General features: G+C 43.0%; 1 protein-coding gene and 1 long non-coding RNA gene across 5 annotated transcripts in view; one reads left to right on the top strand and one right to left on the bottom strand.

Moving 5' to 3' along the window:
- PTPRG (protein tyrosine phosphatase receptor type G) overlaps positions 1-24,977 on the bottom strand; it is a 665,484-nt gene that overhangs the window by 489,111 nt on the left and 151,396 nt on the right. For all 4 annotated transcript variants that reach the window (XM_079794570.1, XM_079794568.1, XM_079794567.1 and 1 more), the window contains exon 2: positions 4,703-4,807. In XM_079794570.1, the coding sequence (XP_079650696.1) occupies positions 4,703-4,807 (105 nt within the window). The remainder of the gene's footprint in view (positions 1-4,702; positions 4,808-24,977) is intronic.
- On the top strand, positions 270-2,690 carry LOC307113181. Its single transcript, XR_013814811.1, has 3 exons — positions 270-947; positions 1,003-1,966; positions 2,008-2,690. It is a non-coding gene; the product is annotated as an uncharacterized lncRNA (long non-coding RNA).

The following is a 24,977-nucleotide window of genomic DNA, read 5'->3' as shown; positions in this document are numbered from 1 at the left end:
AGAGCACGAAGTAATATTAGGTACTTTATGCCAGGAACTTGTTAAATTTTCTGATTAAAGAAAGCACACTCTGCCCTGACCGGCGTGGCTCAGTGGTTAGAAAGTGGGCCCCGTCACTGAAGGGTCCCGGGTTCAATTCTCGGTCAGGGCACATACCTAGGTTGCACGTGGCTCTCTCACATTGATGTTTCTCTCTCTCATTCCCTCTCTTCCACTCTCTCTACAAATCAATGGAAAAAAATATTCTCAGATGAGGATTAACAAAACAAAACAAAAAAACAAAAAAAGCACATTCTGACCTGGCTGGGAGTTATGTCCTGGACCTGGGAGTTAACCTAGAACTGTGGTCCATTCTCCTTATAGTGTCCTAGAACTGCCTATAATCACAGAAAGATTAACAACCTTGTTGTCAAAACAATGGAATCCTGCTCTTTGCAACCCCCAGCCTGAATTGCCTCTAACCTGTAATCATTATACCTATTCTTATTCCTTTTGCCTACTCCCCCATGCCTGTAATTCCTTTTGCATACGTCCTCATGTAGTCTTTGCCTTCTATCTAATATATGCAGCTGGCTGGGGAGGGGAGGAGAATGAGGGGTAGTTAGAGCATATTTTTGTGGATGACCTGCAGCTCTCCCATGTTGCTGGCTATATTGGAAAGTAAAATGCTCATATAGGATTCACCCTGTCTCTGCTTAATTGGCTCCAATAGTGACAGGCAGCCCGGAGGCATTCGTTATCCACTTTCACAACATCTGGTTTACTGTAGTTTCAAGGCCCTGGGCTGACCCAGCCTGGGTAGCTCAGTTGGTTCGAGTATTGTCCTGATACAGCAAGGATGCAGGTTCAATCTCCAGTCAGGGCACATACCGAAATCAACTAATGAGTGCATAAAAAAATGGAACAAATCAATGTTTCTCTCTCTCTCTGTCTCTCTCTCTCTCTCTGTCTCTCTCTCTCTCTCTCTGTCTCTCTCTCTCTCTCTCTCTCTCTCAAATCAAGAAATATTTTTTAAAATTTTTAATAAAATAAAGGCCTCGGTCTGATGTGCCAAAAGTAATAGACAACTCTTTCTCCTTCCTGCCTTTCTTTGTCCATTTGCCGTTTGCTAAGGAATGTCTTTGATGGACCCCAAGTCTTCTGGACATGAGAACCAATATTCCACCACTTTAGTATGAGGGGAAGCAGAATTTGCTTCCCCAAAATATGTCTTTGGGGATATTGATTACTTTAAGGTGGTTATTTTTTAAGAAACAGAAGACAGGAAAAACCTTTGACCTTCCCCATGAAAAAAAAGATACTATCATAGATAACTACAGTTTAATATGAAGCAGACGGATAGACAGGGAGGAGCCTAGCGAGGCCCATGAGAGCAAAGTCCTTCCTATGCCCATTGTTTCAAGATGGCCCAACAAACATGTGTTCACTAAACATTAACTCTTTTCATCTCCTTACTTCCTTCTGAAGTCCTAGACCCCTAATTCCCTGCTTCCTTAGTCCTAATCTGCACGTATACCGCATTTTGTCATATTCTCTTTAACATTTTTATGTCGATGTAAATTCCCCTTGTACATGGAATTAAAACCTGATTTTTCTCCTGTTAATCTGCCTATGTCATTTGGATTACTCGTCCGGCCAGGAGAACTTTCTAAGGCTGTGAAGCAACTGCTGATGGAGCAACCTCAGTATACTTTTCAGGAAGAACTGTTTAAAGCATGAGGAATGCACACCATCAATGGATACCTTTTCCATTCTCTTCTTCTCCTTCTATTTGCTGAATTGGGGCCAACAAGTGACCTCCCCGGTTCTTCCAAACCAGTCCATATCTCTCTGGACATCCTTCCATGACTGTCCTATCCCAATTTCAGAAAAGAAAACACAATAGGAGCTGACAAAAACTATAGCCTGTAGGCCCTATCCAGCTGGCCAGCTATGTGAATATGGCCTACAAATAAGAATGATTTCCGTATTATTGTTATTTAGTTAGTTAGTTAGTTAGTTAGTTAGTTATTTTTGGTTCATCCTCACCTGAGAATATTTTTCCCATTGATTTTTAGAGGTGGGGAGGGAAGGAAGCAGAGAGGGAGTAATGGGGAGAAGGAGAGAGAGAGATACATCAATGTGAGAAAGACACATGGATTGCCTCGCACACGAGCACTGACTGGGACAGGGATCAAATCTGCAAACCAGGTAACATGCCCTTGACCAGGAATCAAACCTGAGACCCTCTGGCACACAGGCTGATGCTCAAACCATTGAACATACCTGCCAGGAGTGGTTTCTATCTTTTTAAATGGTTGAGGGGGAAAAAAATTAATAAGAAGTATCCTGGGAGAATGAGTAGGAGCTGGGAAGAGGAGAGGGTAAGGGAGAGGAAATGGGACATACCTGTAATACTATCCACAATAGAAAATATATTTAAAAAGAAAAAGAAGTATAATATTTCCTGACACATGGAAATTAAACAGAATTAAAATTTCAGTGTTCATAAATACAATTTTATGGGAACACAGCCAGTCTGTCCATATTACCTATGGGTGCTTTTGCACTAAAATGGCAGAGCTGAGTGGTTGCAATAAACACCAAATGCCCGGCAAAGCCTAAGATATTCACTATCTGCATCTTTCCAGAAAAGCATGAAACCCCTGAGGTTGAACTATTCGACTTCCCATCAGTAGAAGACGTTCCCAATCCAGACAAGGCACTCCAGAAATACAAAATGGAGACGCATTAAGTCCACCAGATATCCACAATGACACCATCCAAGAGAGATCATACACTGTGTCCACTCCTCGCTAAGCAATGAGGAGAGCGTAAGCCTTGCGTTCCTTCACTCCATTTTCAACTGGAGATGCAGATGAGACGTAACTTCCAACTCTCGACTAGCACCATTAGTATCCTAGATTGATGAACCGTAAATAGCAGGCCACTTTTTGCTGCTTCTTAACTGAACTGCAGCCACAGAGTACAAAAAGATAAATTTTCTTTGGGTTTCTTGGCAAGGAGCTCTCTATATATGTAATTTTGGCTTTTGTCTCCAAATTTCCTTCATTTATCAAAAATGTTGACAAAAAGGCTCTAATTAGATCATTCCAATCACAAGAAACTGGGTGTGATGGAAGACTTCAGAATCACTATCTGTTCTTTGCAAAACAAAACAGATAGGCTATTCTCCCTGTAGGGGCAGGAGATTTATCAAGAGACAAAAGGATGCAAAAAGCCAATAGATAAGGTGTAATTAAAGATCAGGCCTATAAATTTTACACTGACATAGATTTAAGAGGATTTGCAGGTAGAAATTCAGGATTTAAAACCTGAGTATCATTATGAAAATAATACCATTCAGTTCTGTATGCAACCACATTCTATAATATATAGGTTTATTATTAAGACTAATACTCTGTGCCTTCCAGCCCTTTCATACAAAGAATTTAAATTATTCAGTGCCAAAGAAATTTCCAAAGTGGCCTATTTTCTTCAAGTATTCCTCCTTAATTAGCTACATGTTCCATGTATTGAGCATCTAAATCTGTTTTAGAAACAGCAATCACCTATCATATCTCTGTTAGTTGTTAGAGGCATTAATTTAGAAAGGTTTGTGTATTCTTATAGGTTTTCATCCCCCCCGCCATAATGTAATAAAATTACTTCCAATAGAATATTCAAGATGGTTATAATACAGGGTGGGACAAAAGTAGGTCTATAGTTGTCTGTATAGGACATAATACAATCCTATATAATAAAAGCCTAATATGCAAATAGACTGAACAGAACAGTGGAACGCCCCGTCGGTGGGGGACAGGGCCGGTGAGCGGGCTGCACCAGGCCAGCCAAGGCGGGTACCAGCAGGAAGAGGGAGGAGACGGCGATCAGAGGGGCAGCAGCAGCAGCAACCAGCGACAGCGGAGGGGTGATGGGGGGGGAGGTACCTGTCACTCGCTGGCCAGCGCTGTCCCCCCCAATCGGCCCGCCAGTAGCCTCCCACAGAGGAAGGCCAGACTGACGGCTTAGGCCCGCTCCCATCAGTCAGACATCCCCTGAGGGCTCCCAGACTGGGAGAGGGCATAGGACAGGCTGAGGGACACCCCCCCCCCCCGCCCCACACTAGAATTTTCGTGCACCGGGCCTCTAGTAATTAATAAAGAATAAACTGTGTTTACAACTGTAAACCTACCTGCCCTGTAGTGCTCTCTTCACTGGCTCAAAGGCCAAAAGGAAAAAGAACTGCAGAATACTATATAGTAGAAAGGGCTGAAGTCTATTCGACTAAGATCTGACTTGAAACTAAAGTTGCATCTCTTAGATTAAAGCATAAATGATCATTTTGATATGTGATGCTCTGTAATATTCAGCAGACATTTAGCAGCTCCAGACTCGCCTCTGGAATCCCAACCACTGGAAAGACAGGGAAGGAAAGGCTGCGTCTTTTGGAAAATGACAAGTTTGGCACAATAACTCGTTAACAAGTGAAGTTCAGGAAATAAATTCAGGGGGAAACAGATTGAGAACACAGGCAAGAGAGATCATTTAAGGCACTTCAATAACCTCGAGGCAAAACAGGATAGAATATTTGAACTTTCAGGGAATCACAAAAGGTATGAACAGACAGAAGTCTGGCATGAAGGTGATTCCAAGTGAACCTTCCGGTGAGTTTAATGAGAGGCCACTGACCTGTGAGATCCCGCTCAGAACAGTCACTTACCGGAGTAGGCCCAGTACGGGTCCCCAGAGGCCTTGCGCCTACGGATCTGCGAGGAGCTGCTGTGTCTGCTGTCCTGAAGGGAGCCGACGTAGCCTTCGGTCAGTGCTGGAAGGAAGACAGGAGAGCCACAGTGAGACAAAGGCAGCACCACTGAGCCCAGGAAGGTGTCAAAGGCACACCAGTAAGTGACTTCTTGGAAGCACAGGCCTTGGAATAACGAATAGAACCTATTGGTTTTACAGAAAAACAGCTACGGGAGACTCTAGAGACATTACCGTGGTTACTATTAATATCAATCACAGCTTACAACAGGCCAAGAAGCTCAATGCGCTAGGCACTTTATATACATTATCTTCGTTAGTCTGCACGGCAGTCCAACTGGACCTTAGAGAAGTTCTCTAACGTGCTCAAGGTCGTACAGCTAGAAGACCTGGAGCCTGCATCCAGCCTATGTGGTGGGTGCAAAGGGCTTCTAGCCTCAGTTGATCTTCAGAGAGCAAGGGTCACTCCATCTCTTTTACAGATGGAGGAAGTGAGGCTCAGAGCCCAGGTCACTGAGGTTAAGAGTGCAGCAGGTCACGGACCCGAACTTAAGCACCTACATCAAAGCCAGGGCTGCTGCTACCCACATGCAGCACAGTCTGAGCCTAGGAGGCTCCCAAGGTAGAGCAGCAGACTTCCACATCCTTCGGGCCCCAAGGAGTCAGTCACCTATTGTACGTGCGAATATGAAATGTAAAACCCTCCAAGGACAACAGGAAAAAAACACTGCCCTGGCCAGGTGGCTCCGTTGGCTGGGGCGTCATCCTGTACACCGAAAAGTTGCAGGTTCGAATCCCATACCTAGGTTGTGGGTTCAGTCCCTGGTCAGGGTGTGTATGAGAAGCAACCGATCGATGTTTCTCTCACATCAGTTTTTCTCTCCCTCTCTCCTTAAAAAACCAATAAAAATATTCTCAGGTGAGGATTTGAAAAATAAAAAAAGAAAGAAACACTGCTTCATGATGTATTTTTTGAAAACTCAAACTGAATCCGATCTTCGACCCCATGGTGGAGGCTTCCATCTGCCAGCTCTTGTGTTCAAAGCCCGCCCCACCCCCGCATCCCATCATGGATGCAAATGTCTTTTGTTGTGAGCCCACACCTGAGTGCACTGATGTGTAAAAAGACAAATATCACAGGTGCCCAGAATCCAAAATGAAATGGAATTACACTTCAAACAATACATCCCAGCTGTCTATGTTAACATTTAAACGCATCCAAACAAAATCGAATGTGCTTTTAAAAAGCAAAGAAAGCGGTTAGGGAAACTGTACAGTCAATTAAAAATTAGTATGGCACCAGGAAAGCATAATACATTTTCTATTCCAAATTAGTCAAAGGAATAATAATAATAATCACACCATGATGGCATTAGCAATGCAGACACTAAGACAGTTGTGAAGTAAATGAGGAAACATATAAAATACTTTATGCATACATGTCAATTGCAAAGACCGGCTTTCATGCTTAAACAAAGAACAAAGATATTCCAGCAAGATGAACCCTTCCGAGGGAAAGAAGAATCTTTGAAAATCCGGAAACACATCGAAAAAGCAAAACTGGTGTCATTTATGCCTGCTCATTGGTCCTGAATAACAGAGTAAAAATCTAAGTCACTTTTCATTTTTAAAGCATGCTGAAATTTTAGGTACCTACCATCTACTCCATCCTAGTTTTTGCAGATGAGCCATTCAAAGCCCCAGGAAGTTGATCATTCTAAGCTTCTAGGGATCAAAATGAAATGTCTCATTTCCTAATCTACTTTTTGTCCATATACTAAAGCACACCAAGTGAATAACTGTTAATTGTCCATGTATATGGGAAGCTTTTTAAATGTATCTGTTTGCTGTGTATCTTAGAGCTAGTTCACTCTAATTATTCCCAAATAATTCTTCCTCTCAGTATCAGGACAATGAGTAAGAGTGTCTTGACCTTGGGAGTAATCCATGTGGCTTCCATTAGGGCATGTGATTGAGCCTCAGTTTCCTTATCTGTAACATAGAGCTAAAAAATCCAACCCCATAGGATAGTTATTTAGAAATACAAGTTATTGTGAGCAGAGCACCTAACTGAGCATGGGGCATATGGTGCTTTTAAATGCCTGATAATACAGTGGCAATTTGTGGCTGTCACCGTTTGTGAAACCACCATAGCCCCCACTTCCTTAGCCAGAGTCAGACATTGGAGAGCCTTGCCCCCTTACCTCTCCTGTCTCCCTGCCAGCTGTGTAAGTGCACGTGTGTGCGTAATGGGGAGGTGGGGGGGGGGGGGGCACAACAACAGAATGACACTACTTTGGCTTAAGCCAGTCAGACCATGCCCCTGCCTCCCAACAATGTGTTTAGAAATGGGGACATCCACCAATCAGAGAGATTCTCCTCTCTTCCTGAGGTCTTATGGCATGAGCTGGAAGCCTGGGGGGTGGGGGGGGGGGGGGGGGCTGAGGATCCAGCAAGGAGTCAGCAGAGGAGCTCAATGATGGAACCAAGCCAGAGGAAGCAAAATCTGTGGATGATTTCTGTTGCCAAATTTTAAGCCAGGGACAAAGCCAATTTAAAACCAACCCCATGGAAGCTTTAAATCTACATGAACCAACTACTTGGCAAAGTTTACTTTTCTGTCTCTTATATGCAAAAGATCCCCAAATGATACAAATTGTGACCTGGTAACCTTCAAACAAGGAAGGCACTTCAACTCCTGATCATCAAGTTCTCCATCCATAAAGGCCATGTTAAACTCCAGCTCTGGCTCTCAACTCTGGATGCTTTAATAATAACAACAACAACAACAATCCTATATAATAAAGAGCTAATATGCTAATTAGACCGACTGCAGAACGACCTTCCTGAGTGACCTTACGGAATGACCACTGGGTGGGGGGCGGGGTTGCAAGGGCCTACTCTTGCACGAATTTCATGCATTGGGCCTCTAGTAACAATAATAATAAAGAACCCTATACCCTGGACCTACCTGCAGATATTGGAATTTAATTGGGGGGAGGGGAGACAGATATCAGTATTTTTTAAAATTATCCAGAGATAAGAAGCACAAACCTCCCTGGATAAGCCAGACCTAGGGTCTTGTTCATTCTCAGCTTCTACCCTGCAACCTGTAACTTCACATGTTAAGTATAACATGAGTAAAGAGCTGGCCACGCAGAAACTAACAACATGCTGCAGAAATCACCGGGTTGTGGTGTTAACCTCAGAATTTAGACCAACAAACCTGAACGGAGCCAGAGTTCTAGCCAGGAAACTGACAAACAAATGAACCAGGTATCACAGTAAAGGGAATGAGGTTAAACTCAAGGATATTAACTCCTATGCCTTTTACAGGAGATGTTCTCTAGTATCAAAATCTCCACAGCCAGTCGTCCTTTTTTCTTTTCCTTTTTTTTTTTTTTCTTCTGCAAAGGAGATGCTTTCCATTTCCCAGAACCTTGGAGAATGTCAGGCTGGGGCAGAGTAGGATGCAGGCAGCCAGGCTGTCTCCCATTTGTGTGGCTTCCACACTGGCAGCTGCATTACCCATCCTGCTGGACAGCAAAGACAGGGCCAGAGCTGCATCAGGTAAGCGCGCCAACCGCCAGTCCTGAGAAGCAGACCCTGATGCCTAAAGTCTTTACCTGGACTACACAGAGGCCGTAGGTTTGGGGCTCCAATACCTGCCAGCTCCCCAACCCACTAAATATTAGTGAAAAAGCAAAACTACAAAGATCTGTTTCATCCAAGAAACAAGGGGGTTACATATCAGGAGGTCCTCCCTTGACTCTGCAAATCAATGCACCCATGTCCCAAGAGCAGACCCCTTCGCAGCCAGCTGCACACATCGCACTGGTGTGAGCAGGGGAACCGCCTGTCTACAGGGAGTTCAACTCGGAACAGAAGTAAGAGATGTGGTTTTGCTGTGTACAGACCAAAGAACAAGCAGTAACATCCGGGGCAGGGCCATCTCGAGGAAGGTGGGTCCCCCTGTCTTCATCTCACTTCCCAGAGTACGGAGGTAGAATGCGGGGTCGCAATGGGCAGGAAGCTGGCTGGAGTAGCTCAGGTGGTTGAGCGTCATGTTAGACCCCCAGTCGGGGCCAGTAGGGAAGGCAACCAATGATGTTTCTCTCTCACACTGATAGCTCTCTCTCTCTCTCTCATTCTCTCTCTGCATGTTCTCGGGCAAAAAAGCCTGCTTCTGAAGAGCATGCTGCCCAGCCCCTGAGCTCCCTAGACATTAGGAACTCACAACCTACCACCCACGGTGCCACGGTGGAACCTTGCAGATGATACCTGTTCAATTGTGAGTGACTACATTAATAAATACATGAAAAGTGGGGAGGCTGGTGGTTGTGTGTGTCGGGGGTAAGATTATGTGTATCTGCGTGTATATGCTGTGTTTATACAAACCACAAACAGGAATACCTACCGCCTTTTCCTCCACTGTCTCACTTTCTAGACACTGCCCCCCTCTCAGAAACAACAAACTTCTACAAGAGAAGCTGGAAGGAATAACCCCAGGACCTCAAAGCAGTTCTTTGGGGCGGCAACTCCGAAATGAAGAGGGTCGCAGGGGACTTGATCCCCTGGCACGTAAACTATGCGATAGAGATGACTATATTTAGTGTTCCCTGTCATTTCCTCTGTGTCAGTAATGTGTGATTTCTTTTCCCCTGAATAAGAACATAATCATGGACTGCTGGCACTTGCATTTAAAACAAAACAAACTCTTAGTCCCCAAATGTATGTTAATCGCATAACCAAGTTTTTCTTTTAAAAAAGTTTTTAAAATTATTATTTGAACAGCACTCAAAAATATATATCTAGTATCTTAAAGCACTTAATACTTTACTGGCAAGGAGCAGAGATTTGCAAAGAGAAACAATCCGTGGTTCCCAAGATACAGACTCAGCACACCAAACTCCATCAATTTTAATACTCTTTGTATCTTCTAAACTCCAACAGCCAACCAACAGCGGCATGGCGATGATATGTATGGTAAGGCTATGAATCATGCTATTGATTTTCAATATCTTCTCTGCAGAAAATTAAATTATGCAAATGCATGCCTTTACGGGTCCTTACCTTAATGTAAAATTGCATCCCTGTTTATGTCAGCAACTTAATTACACAATTAGAAATGGAGAATGCTTATGAAAAGATGTAGTTTCATTCTTCAGAACAGACAATAAGTGTAAATCTGCCCTTAATTATCGTGTGTCTAACAAGAAGGAGGAGCTGCTATTATACAAACTACCAGGCTCTACAGCACCAAGCCCACTGCAGGAGCTGAAAGTGTCTGTCAGCAGAAAGCACAGAGGGGCTCCTTAAGTGGGGTCACCACGCTTCGAAGAACTGGGGCCACAGTCATGTGACAAGGATAGAGGGCAGAGGCCGTTCAAGCCTGTACACTGAGGTGGACTCCTCCTCAAAGAGGTCCTGTCTAGTGTGAGTTTAACCAGCAGGAGCGCACTCCCACATGCACACCCACATGTACACACACCCGCATGTTGACTAACCTGGGCATGAGGAATAGCAAACTTGGGCTGCCTTCAAAGGTCTGGATACTATAATCATAAAGTGAGTTTAGAAAGGAAAACCCCAGCGACTCCCACCATCCAGGACCATCTGAGTCTCTCAGTTCTGACAGGGTGACAGTGGAGATCACAAAACCAAGAGCATGAAGCAGCCACTGCTGCTCCTGTCTCCCTCAGCAGGAGGCATCTGGTGCCTGTGCAGAGAGCTAAGCCAGTGGCGGGTATTTTCGTCAGGGAGTTTTCATCAACTCTACCACCACCTCTGAAAACTTCCACCGAGCATCCCTCATTTCCTTCCTGGAGCGAAAAAGACAAAAAGTTTCCAGACCCAAAGTCTCAATTCTTTCCTACAAAAACATCCTAAGAGTTACTTCCACTGAAGACGTCAATGAAACTGATTCCTAAGTGCATGACTTAATCTCCCAGAGCAGCGGACACAGTTTCCAAGAAGAAATGTTTTTATGCTGGGAATATAAAAGCAGATGTGTACTCCATCTGCCGCCACCGTAATCTTCAGGAGGGTTCTCTCTATGACCCTTACTCTGGGTTTCACAGAAATACTGACCTGGGAGGGCGGGGGGAAGAGTTTCCCCTTGTGTTAACTCGTGTGTGTTCATGTGCAGGCTGAACATTCTCCATGCAAAGAAACCAGCTCCTCTAGAAACACTACATTAGATAACGTTCCTGATAAAAATGGCTTTTCGGTTTAACTGTCAGAGACAAGGGTCGCTGAATCTACATGGGGTAAAAATAAACATTTTTCGCCCACAATTCCAACTGTAGAAATTGAAACTGCAGAGTGGAACTAATGTCTTATTGCTTTTAACAAAGGTGGGATATTTACATACAGGTATATGCACTTGTGCACCTGAAAACGAATGGGAGTCTGAGGTGCCCACCAAGAAAGGAAGACGTGGTCCCTACAAGCATGTCAATGTAACCACGGCATTCCTCCATCTGAGGTGTCATCTCGCCGTGTTGAACCGACAATGCCCATTGACCCCAGCTATGTCATGATCTGCCACCGGATGAAGTGATTCGATGGCAGAGGTTACAGAGAGGTGAAACCAGTAAGTTTGAGATGAGAACAGCCCGAAGTTCCATCCACAACATGGTCACACATCTTTATACTCAAAGCAAAACAGTGTAGTGGCCCTTGAGGGTATTTCCACTTCCAACTGCATGTCCAATTCTAGGTCATTCCAAAGGACTTAGACGCCTGGGAGAATTGGCCAGCTTCCATTCAAAATTGAAAACCTCAAAACTAAGAAATTCTGGCTCCCTGGTGCCAGAATGGAAATTACTTCGGACGGTGGATGGATGGTTCCCACACAGAGTCCTAGTTCACTACCAGAGTCACTGCCAGGAACCTGCGCACTGAAAAGCAGTAAGAGCACCCCAGCTTTCAAATCCAGGATGCCTGCTTCCAGAGTGGCGGGCAACCCATGAAGCAGGCTGTTTGTCTCTATTATAACAGCTCATACAACAAACTAATTAAAGATCCCTCAAGGATGGCGAAATCGCTACCAAGCATAATTTTCTCTGCATTTTGAAGAGCATTTAAGAACATTAAAACCACACAATAGTCTAAAATGAATAAATCTTTATCTTTTTTTGTGCCTACAATGAGCAAAAGTATCAAATTATAGTCAAAGTAATTCAATATTCCAATCAGCCCCTCATCTCCTTTGTGCCTGGCTTTCAATTAATTGTAGTATAACGTGCTTAGGGTCCCCAAAAAATAAAAGCAGAATCAAAAGGTTCATTCCTTTGTAACTACTTCATTTACAAATAGTCCCTCAGATATTTGTGATACTGAACTGACCTCAGATATAATAGATTATATTACAGTAAATTGCCTATTTTATCACATTCAAAGGCACTTATTGTCCCAACTACAAAAATATATTTTTTTCATCATCTGAAGTGATAAAGAGACCTCACACGGAGCCAAGACTCTTTCAAGTGAAACAGGTAATTGACACTCCGGGGGGGGGGGGGGGAAGCCCACGCAGTGTAGTATCCGAGTGGGCAAAGAACACACAACAGGCTTGTAAAAAGGACTTGGGTCAGGGCGAGACGCAAAACACTGTAATTTTCTCCTTGTTATTTTCCTCTAAAGTACTGACTCCAAAAGGTGGAAACCATTTTTTTTTTAATCAGACAGGACTGAAAGGGACAAAAAACTAGAGCCATGCCTCCACAATTTTCACTGCATCACAGTTTTAACACTTCAGACACGAAAACACACGTTTCCCAACAGGTCCCAGAAAAGGTACACTAGAAAGCGGATTGATACGGGAGCTCAGAGGCACCCTCCTAAAAAAGAATTATATGTCTGACTTCGAATATTTTATAACATTCGGTAGAAATAAATCAACCAACTCTTCCAATCCATTTTAATACTGTTTGGTTTTCAAAGAATCATCTCTCTCGATTTTATAAAACTCCTGCGAAAATGAGGGTTAGTCATGGGGAGTGTTCTGCTAATGTCGACCGTCACAAAGTCTTACTTTCAATCTGACAATTGCACCATTTGAATCCTTAATAATCAACTGAACGGGCCAATGCAGATCATACGGGTCCCCGACTGCATTCTGGTGGCCACCAGGCTCAATACAGCCATTAACCCAGAAGTTTTGTTTCACCCACTATACGTGTCTGCATGTGTGTTTAATTAATTGCCATCATGAAAAAATCCAGGCGGGAGCTCCAATATCTGTATTTTTTTTAATAGGAGCTGTACTTTGTTCCCAAATAGCACCAAGATGCCAGGTGAATAATGACTAGCTTTTTAGAGAAGAATCATAGCCCCACCCAGTCACATTTGATCCTTCTTATTTCCTGTCTAGTCCTTATGGCCATCTAAGTTTGCCACCCATGACCTGGCTCAATAACAAATTGCTTACTAAATCAAGTATTGCCCATGAGGTAGGCACTATTAACATATCACCAATACAAAGGCTCATATAATTCTCCCAATAATCTTGTGGGTTAGGTACAATTATTCAGAAATGGTGTATAACCTGCCCAAGAATACACAGGCGGAACCATGTATATTACTCTCAAACCTATATAATTGACACCATAGTAAAACTATTCTTCATGAACTTCAATTTTAGGAATTATAAAAATATCTGTGTTAATAGCTACTCCACCTGCTCTAAAGTAACCATCACAAGTGAAAACCAGTCTATACGTAGGCCTCAGAAAACTAATAATATAACAAATTCAAGTCTACTCTTCCCAACACTATTGGCAATTGTCTAATATAAACCCAAGTTATAATAGTCCTAACAGAAAAATAGAGAGTGATTTTTCTAACATGATGTGGAGAACACCCAATTACAATGATACAAACATTGGTTATTGTCTATAAAAAAGAAAGTAACTTCAAGACAAATTATTATCTTACAACTGGAGTTAGAGAAACAAAGTGACACATTGATTAATGAATTCTCTGTGTCTTCTCTTTAAGGTTTGTAATCGTGACTGCCCAATAAATTTCTATACCTGAGAAATAAAGAATAAGCTTTATAACTTGGGCTTCTTATACTACAGTTAAGACATTTACATACACATAGTCCCTGTGAAATACTGCATAAAAATATTTAATAAAATGGGGTGTTTTTTTTTACAGAACAAAAAGAAATGGACCCAAAACACCCCACTTAAATGTTGTTGGGTGCCCATTTTAATACCATGGCTCATCTACCAACCCCAGCAAAACGTGCCAGCACTGAGCACAGGATTCACGTTTCAGAACTCGGATGTAGTAAGCATCTTGGTGACAAAAATACTCACCAAGATAATTCCCAAACCAGAGTCACAAGCTGTAAGCCCTGGTTTGGGGTCACAAACAAAGAGCACTCCAACCATCACACCCCTTCCTTGGCTCAAGATACCAAGCACAACTGTGGATAGAGCCGAGTGGCTTAGTGAACCCATAAACCTGAGACTTCTAGCACCGACTAGGGACACCACTGTGAGGGGTGACAGGAGTGGGGCCATGTTACAATAGAGCCGGAGGAGCCATTTCAGAGGGACTGCCCTGCACACCTTGTTTTCTTTACCTTCCTAACTGGACCAAACCACCAACACGCCCAGTCAGTAAAAATGGCAACATAGTGTCTGTAAGGACAGTGGACTTTGCTGATGACCAAATTGTTGTTAACCAATCAATGAAGTGCAAGTGTAGCCTTTGGAATCTCAAGGCAGTCTATGAAGTACAGATCTATCCTTAACTCATCTAGCACCAATGAACTCTTTTAAAAAAAATTATATATATATATATATATACACATATATACACATACATATGTATACATATATATTTTTTTATTTCAGAGAGGAAGGGAGAGGGAGAATGAGATAGAAATATCAATGATGAAAGATAATCATTGATTGTCTGCCTCCTGCACGCCCCCTACTGGAGGGGATCTCGCAACCTGGGCATGTGCCCTTGACCCAAATCAAACCCAGGACCCTTCAGTCCCCAGACCGACACTTTATCTACTGAGCCAAACCAGCTAGGGCAACACCAACGAACTCTTCGTTAAAAAACTTACGTCATCTTCCTCCTCTTTTTCCAGAAAAACCCTGAGTCCCTCTCCTGTGGGGAATGTGAGGTACCACTATTGAAGCTTCTGCCTACATCTGTACTTTCTGAATTGCAATTCCTTTGATTTCAAATAAACTCTTTTTGTTCAATTATTGCCTCCTAGATTTTTAGGTTGACACAACTTAAATCCTGGCCACCTGGTGACCTATAATTGTCTATTTATTCCCCAAAACTCTGTGGGTTTGGTCAGCAAAGCATCTACACCTTCACACATAGTAGTTCCTAACTCCTTCTGGCCAGAAGAAGAATTCCGAGGGAGTCTGGTAAGATGTACGCAAGTATTCATGGTCTCTCCAAGGTCGGACGTTACTGCACAAAGGCATTCAGGAGACTTCACCCCACATGGCTCCTGTCCTCTCAGACCATCAGGCCACGAGGCGGGTCACCCAATAACGACATACATTACCATTTGTACACATGGTGAAACAAACATGACAATTACCAGTAAATGAAGCAAACATGACAGAGCCCCAGAGAACGCAGTAAGGAAGAAATGTACTTGGAGACAGCAGTCAGGGCAGGAGATGTCATTCTGGGTGGAAGCACTGGCAGGATGAGACGACAGAGTGAGTGCAAAACGAGAGGACAGCAGGTGTGAGGACAGCAGGTGAGGAAAGGTGTGGCATCGGGCGGCCACCTGGGGGGCGTGGGGAGCTGCCTGGTGGAGAAGAGGGGCTGAAAAGGAACAGGGGCTGCAGCCTGCAGGACTTTCAGGCTTTGACAGGAACTTGAAGGACTCCAAGAGGAGTCAGTTCCAGCTTCTGCTTTCCTTTAAAACCGCTTTATTGAGATGTAATGGTTTGTCGTATAATTACAGAGTTGTGCAACCGTAACAGCAATCTAATTTGAGGACACTTGTATCCAAGTATGCTTTAAAAAGGTGATCTGCTAACGAAGGCAACAGACTGGAGGGAGGCAGGCGAGAGCCAAAAATTGTGGCCGCAGGGGGAGGCCAGACCAATCATTCATTAAATGTGCACTTGCAACTGTGTGCAGGCAGCCCGTGCTCCTGGAGGCAAATTGTGGAGAGGAGTCTCCGGACATTCACCTAACTGCCTACCCATCGCGCTTTTTAGTTTTATTTGCTATTATTTTCTGCCATTTCCCTTTTGCCCTTTATCTCCTGAATTAGGATTTGTACTAATTATACCAGGCAATTAATTGCTTATATATGTCAATAAAATTTAAAAAAAACAAAAACAGTTGATGAGAGGCAAGCAAGATACAACTATTGGCAAACAAAATGAGGAGAAAAACTGCAAAAAAAAAACAAAACACACACACACACACACACACATTATTACTATACTTTCTGTTAGAGCTATGCAGTGCATAAAACTATACCCTCAATATTATATGAGAAAAAAACTACCTACCTGTATAATACCTACTATGGATGTTGGAGGAGATTAGGTAGGGGATTATTTTAATAACAATTTTTTCATTGTTTAAATATAGACATACATGTGGATGGCTTTAAACTCAACTTGGTTTTTCATTGCCTCCCTAAATAATATTTTATTTAAATAAAAGAAAAAGAAAAAGAAACTCTTCCACAGGTAGCTGTGAGCAATGGAACAGTAAGTGAACTAAGTAAAGGGGAATTAATAAATTAAATCTACGGCAATTCATGTCTGAATGATGACAAAGAGTTTGTCTTTAGTAACTCTTCAGAGCTGTCTCTAATCATGAAAATATATTCAGAAACAAATATGCTTTGTGGCTGGCAGGGAAATAAATTGCCAAATATCCCTCTCTCTGTAATTCCATGTCCATAGGACCAATTCTCCCTCCTGACACTTGGAAAACAGGCCTACCATAGGCTTTGTCTGATTCAATCAGTGTAGACCTGTCCGAAATCTAAAAGAAAAAAATAATAATAACCCAAGGAATTGGGTAGCACTGCCCAGGCAACCACTTCCATGTTGCTGGTGAGAATACCCCAGGGCTCCAAGTTCATTTCTGTTATCTCCATTTTCATTAGGTGCTAGTTTCCCTTCCTTTCCGGAAAGCATGAGGTTTGCTTGGTTCTCTTTGGTTGTAGACAGAGACCTTCAGAAGAAAGAGCTTGCACTCGGCCTTGAAGAGGAATTATTCTCCTGTCTCAACAAGAATCACTTAAAAGGGCTGTTAGACTCTTACCCGCAATGATGTAATTAAAAACTCTAACTGCACACAAACGTTCACCAGGTCACATCAAGATGGCCAAATTGAACTAATTATTGGGGATGTGTGTGTGTTTGTGTGGTGGTGGTGGGCGGGGGGGGGGGGGGTTCTTTTTTGGAAAAACAGTTATTTAACCAAAAGTCTTCTCCTGACAAAGAAATGGCAGCTATTAAATATGAAGAGTTGACTTCTTTTTCCATTTTTGGTTGTGCTTTTTCTAAAACCTTCTCTGACTCTGACCAATTACACCGAAAAACACATTTGAAGAGTCAAATGGAAAAGCAGTTTTATGACTTTAGAAAGCGCAAACCCAAAATTGAAAGTTTCAGTTCAATTTTCCCTTTTGTTCCTCTCACTGTTTGTTTACAAGAATCTGAATGAAATCAACTGCAAAGAGACATTTCAACTCTGAATTTAACTCCTTTTATGACTACAGCGCAAACCGGGGATCAGAAGAGGAAAGAAAAGACTTGCCTTTACTTTTATAATATAGTGACTGCTGAAAGGAAATTCTGTATTTTTCGAAGCTTTCCCTCTCAGGTGAAATTGAATGAAACAAATTGTTGGTCTGGTGTTTAAACAGCGGATGAGAGAGATACAGCATCTGCAGTGCATCCTCAGGAGCAAATCGGTACAACACGTGTACCAAGCTATAGGACCACGGATTTCCCTGAGCGAATTCTGAAAAATACACTCTTAAAATATTAGTTACAAAGGCTTATTAAACGCATTTGCTCTTACAGATCAACTCTGTGTAATGAGTGAGTGTTGAGTGGAAAGGTGGGAAATATGAAGGGCTTTGGAAGCAGGGGAACCTCAGTCTTTCTTTCGGGCGTGGCCGTGCTCAGGCTAATCCATTCTTTGATCTTGAACACAATGGAACAAAAAAGGCTGCAGCTATACCCTGGCCACTGTGGCTCAGTTGCTTGGGCGTCGTCTCCTGCTCCAAAGGTTGTTGATTCGATTCCTGATCAGGACACATACCGGGTTGTGGGCTCGATCCTGGGGGTGGTGGAGGAGGCAGCGGATCGATGTTTTGCTCTCACGTGGATATTTCTCTCTCTCTCTCTCTCTTCCTCTCTCTCTAAAAATCAATAAACTGTGCTTTAAAAAAAAAAGGCTGCAGATTTTAGGTGTGTTAGAAATCATGCATGATATTTGAGGCTTATTTGGGAATCAATATTTCGGAAAAAGAAAACGCACTCTGTGAAATTCACTTAGAAATGTCCCTTCACTCTGCAGGGGCGAGGACTCGAATAGAAATGCTCAAACCCCAGACAAAACAGTGGATGGGATAAAGAAATGGAGCTAAAGAAATTGTGGCAGAAACAAAGTTGTGTTTTTTTTTAAATAAATGTTTCAGGAATAAGTAGGGATACTTTTTAAACTCTCTCAATGTCAAAGAAATAAATTCATTCCGAAAATTCCTCCTGCCCTGCGTTAGTTTCTACATTTAACAAAGAAAATTAATAACGATGCTGAAGACAGCTAGTATTTCTCTAGCTCTTACTATGTGCAGAGCTCTCCAGCGGGATTATCTCATTTCGTCCTCACCAGAATGCTGAGGGGTCAGTCAGTCCTCGCAGCATTCCCGGTTCCCCAGGCAGAGCAGATAACGGAGCACCTGTCCCAGTCCCGCTCCACGGTACATGACAGAGAAAGGAAGGCTCTAGAACATCCAGAGTCTACAATATGGAAATGGATGGCGTAATATAGGTTCTTTTAAAAACATACACAAAGGCCCAAATATAAAATGTTACCACAGAATATATTTGCACTGGTTCAAAGAGACCTTTGCACCAGGACTCCCATGGACTATTTTAATTTCACTTATTCCATCTCAGGGACCCCACTAGGCACCTAGATGTCCAATCCTGTGTCCCCAAAAGAAACAGGGTGCTTTCGATGGTCCTTTAAAGAGATTTCACCCTGGAAGGATTCCCGCTGTTAAACCTCTCTAGTTGCAACTAAAAATACTACAACAAAAAGTGATAATTCCTGAAAATTATTATATTGCTTGCAAAAGAGAATTCTAACACTACAGCCTACACAGGAAGGCATTACACTAACACCAGCTAACTGCTGAGAAAACAATATACTTTCTCTACACAGAGGGAAGAATGTTCCACGCAGACACATGTTCACATCTGAGCTGAGAACTGGGGAGTTGAGAGCCTTTAGAGGAACTGCTGGCCAGTGCAGGAGCCTCCAGCCACAGGGCCACCCTGAGCCGAGATGTGCTGTGAGTGTAAAATACACACAGGATTTCAATTCTTAGCAAGAAACGTGAGTGTAAAGTAGCTCATTACCATTTTTCACTTGAATTCCATGTTAAAATGATATTTTGGACATACCGGATGAAATAAAAAACGGAATCTCCAGGCTCCCGTCCGAAACACGTTACATTAGCACTATGAAGTCAGCTTCTTTGTCTTTTTTTGTGACATATTTCCCATCATGCTCTGGCCCAAGTACAAAATGTGACCTAGAATACTTCAGTGAAACCCTCCCTCTTCCGTCTGTCTACCCCTTCCCACAAACTAGGGGCTCAACTGCTGTTGTTTTCCCTCTTCTATACAAGAGACAAAAGCAGCAGGGAGAGGGGGTGTGTGTGTGGAGGTGGGGGGGGGGGGGGGAGGGGTTGGTACTTTAATGGAGGCATATGGCCCGCTGGTCTCATCTCTTCATTGCTTCAGCTATGGAAATGGAAGGCTCATAAATCAACAGGAGGCCTAATGGCTGGGCACTGAAGAATGCAGGAACGACATCACAGTGTTCAGCATGCGGGCCATTCTATTCTTCAGAGGGGACCAAGTTCAGGGGCCACAGCACATGCAGAGAACAGTTTGCTTTTAGACATTACTATCTCTGGAAAACAAAACCAAATAAATCACTGTGTTGGACCTGAAAATATAGTTCCCCTTCTTGCAATGACCGTGAACATTTTCCAGGTAACATGACTTTAGGACCTTTCCCAAATTTTATATCCAATGGCAAACATTCGAAGAGGTCTAGGCATTCTGGGGGTGCGCAGTTCCCCACAACCACTCTTTCTAACCCCGGGCCTGCTCTCTGAGAGGACAGGACAGGCTGGGAGCACAAGGCCCCAGACCCAAATGACTGACACCGTGCTGGTGCAGCAATACACCCTGAGATCATGACTTTTTCGTCTACAGTGAGGCAACCGCATACATTTTTTTAAAACTCCTTCTGGGATCAGATGCAGGTGGTCAACAGGCCACATTCTGAGCAACACTAATTTGCTCAAATCATCAATAATGAAAATCCACAGGTAATGGAGGACAAGGAAAATAAAAATCTCTTATAGAACAAGTTTAGAAAATATTTTAATTAAGCCCTCTAAACTGATGCGTCTGCAGAAAGACTGGAGATAAAAAGGTGTGTTTTGCATTTCTTTCTGCTCGGGGTTTTGAAGGTCACGGGACTCACAACAGATGTGGCCTTGTTTGAACCACAAAGGTCTGCATGGCTAATAACAGTTAGTGTAAAAGCCTAACAGCTGAGGCACTGTGGCTGCAACAGTTGGTGGGCTCCAGCCCAGCGGGATAAGCCCCAGGCTCCGCCAAAACAGACTGTATCCCTGGCCGGCCAGCTGCCCAGGGTTGGGACCAGCAACTTCCATACCCCCACCCCCACCCCACCCCCTGGTGATTGCAAACCCCATTCCATCCAAGAAGCCACTGCAGACCTAAGGAAGAGCCATCTAAACATATTTAAACAGCACAACAAGATGCACCATCGTTTTGCTGGAACAAATGAATAATGAACCATTAACTGTGCTGGCAACAATCTTGGGGCCATGAAGCTGATCAATAATCATATCACACATGTACACATTTCCACTATAAATTCTTTTTTTAATAGCATTTACTGCTTTTTCTGATTATAAAAGCAATAAATATTCGTGGTACAAGTCCATTAGGTAAAGTACATTAATGAGCGGAGTACATTAAGTAGACAGGAGAGTACATAACAAGCATAAAAAAGAAAATAAAAATAACCATAAGCACTGTTAAAATGGGGGTGTATTTTCTTCCTCTGTTCCAATAATCAATGGGGTCTTTTTTTTTAATGGATGGTGAATCTTTCAAAAAGGAGTCTGTGTTGAACTGCATTAACTCTCAAAGTGGAAGATCGTGCAAGAGTAAAGCTCATTTTCCATAAAAATTAAAAACTGCCATCACTAACAGGCCATGGGACTTTGCCCAAGTCCAACTGTTTGTAAAAATCAGGGGCTGGGGAAATGACTGCACGGTCACTTCCAGTTCTGACGTGGTCTAATGTGAACAACTCTGCATCTCCCGTTGAGCATTCTAAATCAGCCAAGACCCCATAAACATGGCATGGCATGGCAATCAGTCGCCAGCATCTGACAACATGTGACCATCCAGACTTTGGTAGTCTCTTTAAAAAATTCTAATATCAAGCCATACAGAACCATATGGCAACAATTTGCTCCAGATGCACAGGTTGGGTCACCTTCACTCAATATAAACTTTACCACTGTCCCTACCAGCCACTAATCTGTCCCCAGCTGAGATGCCAGGTAACAGTTGTCAGCTGTCCCTGCTCCTATGCTTAACTTTATGTCTCAGTTATTTAAAGTGTGCCCCCTGTTCCTCTTAAATAAGAGGGTTTGCAAATCCTCTAGAAAACATAAGTAAACATCTGCTAAGTAAAATAACAAGATTGTGTGTGTGTGTGCGTGTGTGTGTGTGTGTGTGTGTGTGTGTGTGTGTGCTAGAGGCCCGGTGCACGAATTCGTGCACGCGTGGGGTCCGGCCTGAGGGAGGGGCCGTGGGAGGTGGGCCAGCCGGCCTTGCCCCTGATTGGGGGTGGGGGAGACTGATCAGGGGCTGGGCCAGTTGGGGGAAGGGGCCATGGGAGGTTGGCTGGCCATCCCCGCCCCCATCCAGTCATAGCGACCAGTCATTACAGTTGTTCCGGTCATTCAGGTCACTTGGGTTTTATATATATAGATATGTATATATGTATATATATGTGTGTATATGTATATGTGTATATATACTATATATACTCTAGAAACAATCTTAATTGAAAACTTACTATATGCTGGTCACCATTTTAATCCTTTAATTTAATCTTTTAATCTTCACTACATCCCTACAAAGCAAATACCATTGTTTGACCCATTTTAGGAGATGAAAATGGGGGTTTCGAGGTTCACTGCTTTCCTCAATGTCACATAGGGGGTCTTGTCCAAGCTCAGAGCATCCAAGTCAGTACATAGGTCAGGACTAGGTATATAATTCCTTCTTCTCCAGTCATCCATCCCTAGACAGCTTAGACAGGCATGCACTCCAACAGGATGAAAAGAAGTGAGGACTGGGGTGGGACCAAAGTGCCAAATGTCAATAGAGAAGAAAAGCAAAGAAAATATCACCAATAGTTCAATTGCAAGTTTGTAAAATGATTCTCCTTGGAGACAGGTAGATCAGCTGTTGACATTAGCCGAAAGCAATACTATACAGTAGATAAAAAGCAGCAATTATCAGTCTCCATGAAACTTCACAGACAGCTGATAAGAAAAATGATCCCAAGCAAGAAATAAGGTCAAGAGAACGCAGCATTTCCTTTCAACACCATATTGGGGTCAAATTTAACAAAGTCAACCAAAAATTATTTAATTGCCTAGAGCAAGGCACCATAGTTTGACTTGTTATTCCCTAAGATTAAATGCCAGACTTTAGAGAAATTAATCGTTAACCTGTATACTTGTGTCCAGTTTCAAAAAAGAAAAATGGGTTACTTTTTCACAACTCTGCAGAATATTAACCAGTGTTGGATCTAACCTAGCAATCATATTCTGGCATACCTTATTAGCTACAAACACCCAGTTCTTCAAACCAGCTTTGACATATTATTATTATTTGCCTCTTTAATGATTTGAATTTGATATGTATTGTTTGTGTAAGAGTCACTAATTTTGTGAAAATTACGATTTTGCCTACAATGACTTGAACCCCTCTCCTGAACATTGGGCTCCAGGCCTATCCCTCTCCTCTTTCCCATTTTCAAATTACTGCACTAAGAAACATGCCACAGAAAATCAAACCTGAATTCTATAGCTCAATCTTAATGAATGGGAAAAGCTTAACGCATCACAAACTCAGGGGAGCAATCTGATACAGAAGATTTCTGGGGTTGCCAATATACAATAATAACAACCGTTAATGCTGAAACTTCAGGCATCTAAACAGGCCGTTCAGAAGGCAGGCGTTAAAGGCAGGTGTTAAAGGAGATACAATACAACCATCAGTCTCTAGTGGAATTCCGAATGGCCGCATCCTCGATAGGAAAGGGCCTGCTTATGGGGCTTTCCATTTAATGATAGTATATTCCCATTATAAAAATCCTTAGTACAGAAGATTTAGTAATATATTCCCCAAACATTATTCATTCAATTCTCCCAGTGACACTCTAACATCTGAATCCCATATGTTTTCAACCATTAACCCATGCACATTTCCACCCATGGTGAAAAAACATCCACCAAATCACAGATCAAGATATCCTCGCACTGAAAGGGAGAGTAACAGCAGACAGCAGGAGGCCCCGAGCCCAGAAGACAATGTGGTTACAAGGAAACCACAGTCATGACACTCAGCGGAAGTTGGAAGATAAGAACAGAAGCTCCTCTCAGATTTACGTTGCAAGGTCACACAGCATGCTGATTCACTGGACAGATTGAAACTAGAGAGGTTACAGATTACATGTGTGGGCCAGGTCCGTCCTCCGCCCATCCCAACCCGTCATAAACTTCTGGCTCTTCTCCAGCTAAAACTAAAACACAACAGGGCCGATTTGAAGCCAGAAAGAAAAACACGCAGTCCTGGTCCGGTTGCTCAGTTGGTTGGAGCATTGTCCCATATACCAAAAGGTTGTGGGTTCGATTCGATTCCTGGTCAGGGCACACTCCAAGGTTGCGGGTTCAAACCTTGGTCGGGATGCTAGGGGAGGCAACCAATTGATGTTTCTCTCTCACATCAATGTTTCTTTCTCTCTCTCTTTCTCTACCAAATTAATAAAAAACCATATCCTCCTCCAGTGGGAATTAAAAAAAAAAAAAATAGAAAAGCACCCAGCATGTTGCCACCGTGTGCTTATCCTAAATCCAAGGCAGATATCTGCCCAATTTCACAGCACTCTCCTGCTGAGCCAGGCCTTGTCCTCTCAATGCTGCTCAAACTTGGATTCCAGAAAGAGGATAAAATACAACAGATTACAAGCAGACATCACCAGGCTGTGGAACTGATCCTCAGGATAAAATGTGCAACATTAAAGTGAAGACTTCTCGGGGGCACTGAGTTCGTTTGTACCGAACACTCCAAACAACCACCACCGCAAATCATAAAGTGGGGGGTGGGGGGTGGGGGGTGGATGAGAATCAAATCTTCAAAAGGGAAGAAAAGAATGTGAGGAATCCCTCTACCCAATCTTAAAATGTGTTGTAAAACTGCGGTAATCAAGAGTGTGCTGTGTTAGCACACAGAAAGAAACCCAGGTCAATGGGACAGAACAGAGAATTCAGAAAGAGACCGACACAGTACAGCCAACTGAGTTGTGACAAAGGTACAAAAGCAATTCAATGGCGGAAGGACAACCTTTCAAAAAAAATGGTGCTCTGTAGAGCAAGTGGATATGGCGGGGGGGGGGGGGGGGGGGGGATTGGGGAGGAAGAAACAGAATCTTCACCTATAACTCATGCCTTATACAAATATTAATGCAAAATGGCTCATAAATTTAAATGTAAAATGGGAAGCTATAAAACTTTCAGGGAATAGAAAAGGAGAAAATCTGCTGGACCGGAGGCTTGGTCAAGGGTTCTTAGCCCTGACATCACAGGAAAGAAGTGAATAAATGAGACTTCATGGAAATTA

This window comes from Cnephaeus nilssonii, assembly GCF_951640355.1.
Source record: "Cnephaeus nilssonii genome assembly, chromosome: 17".
Taxonomy (NCBI): Eukaryota; Metazoa; Chordata; class Mammalia; order Chiroptera; family Vespertilionidae; genus Cnephaeus; species Cnephaeus nilssonii.
This window is presented reverse-complemented; position numbering and strand designations above follow the sequence as displayed.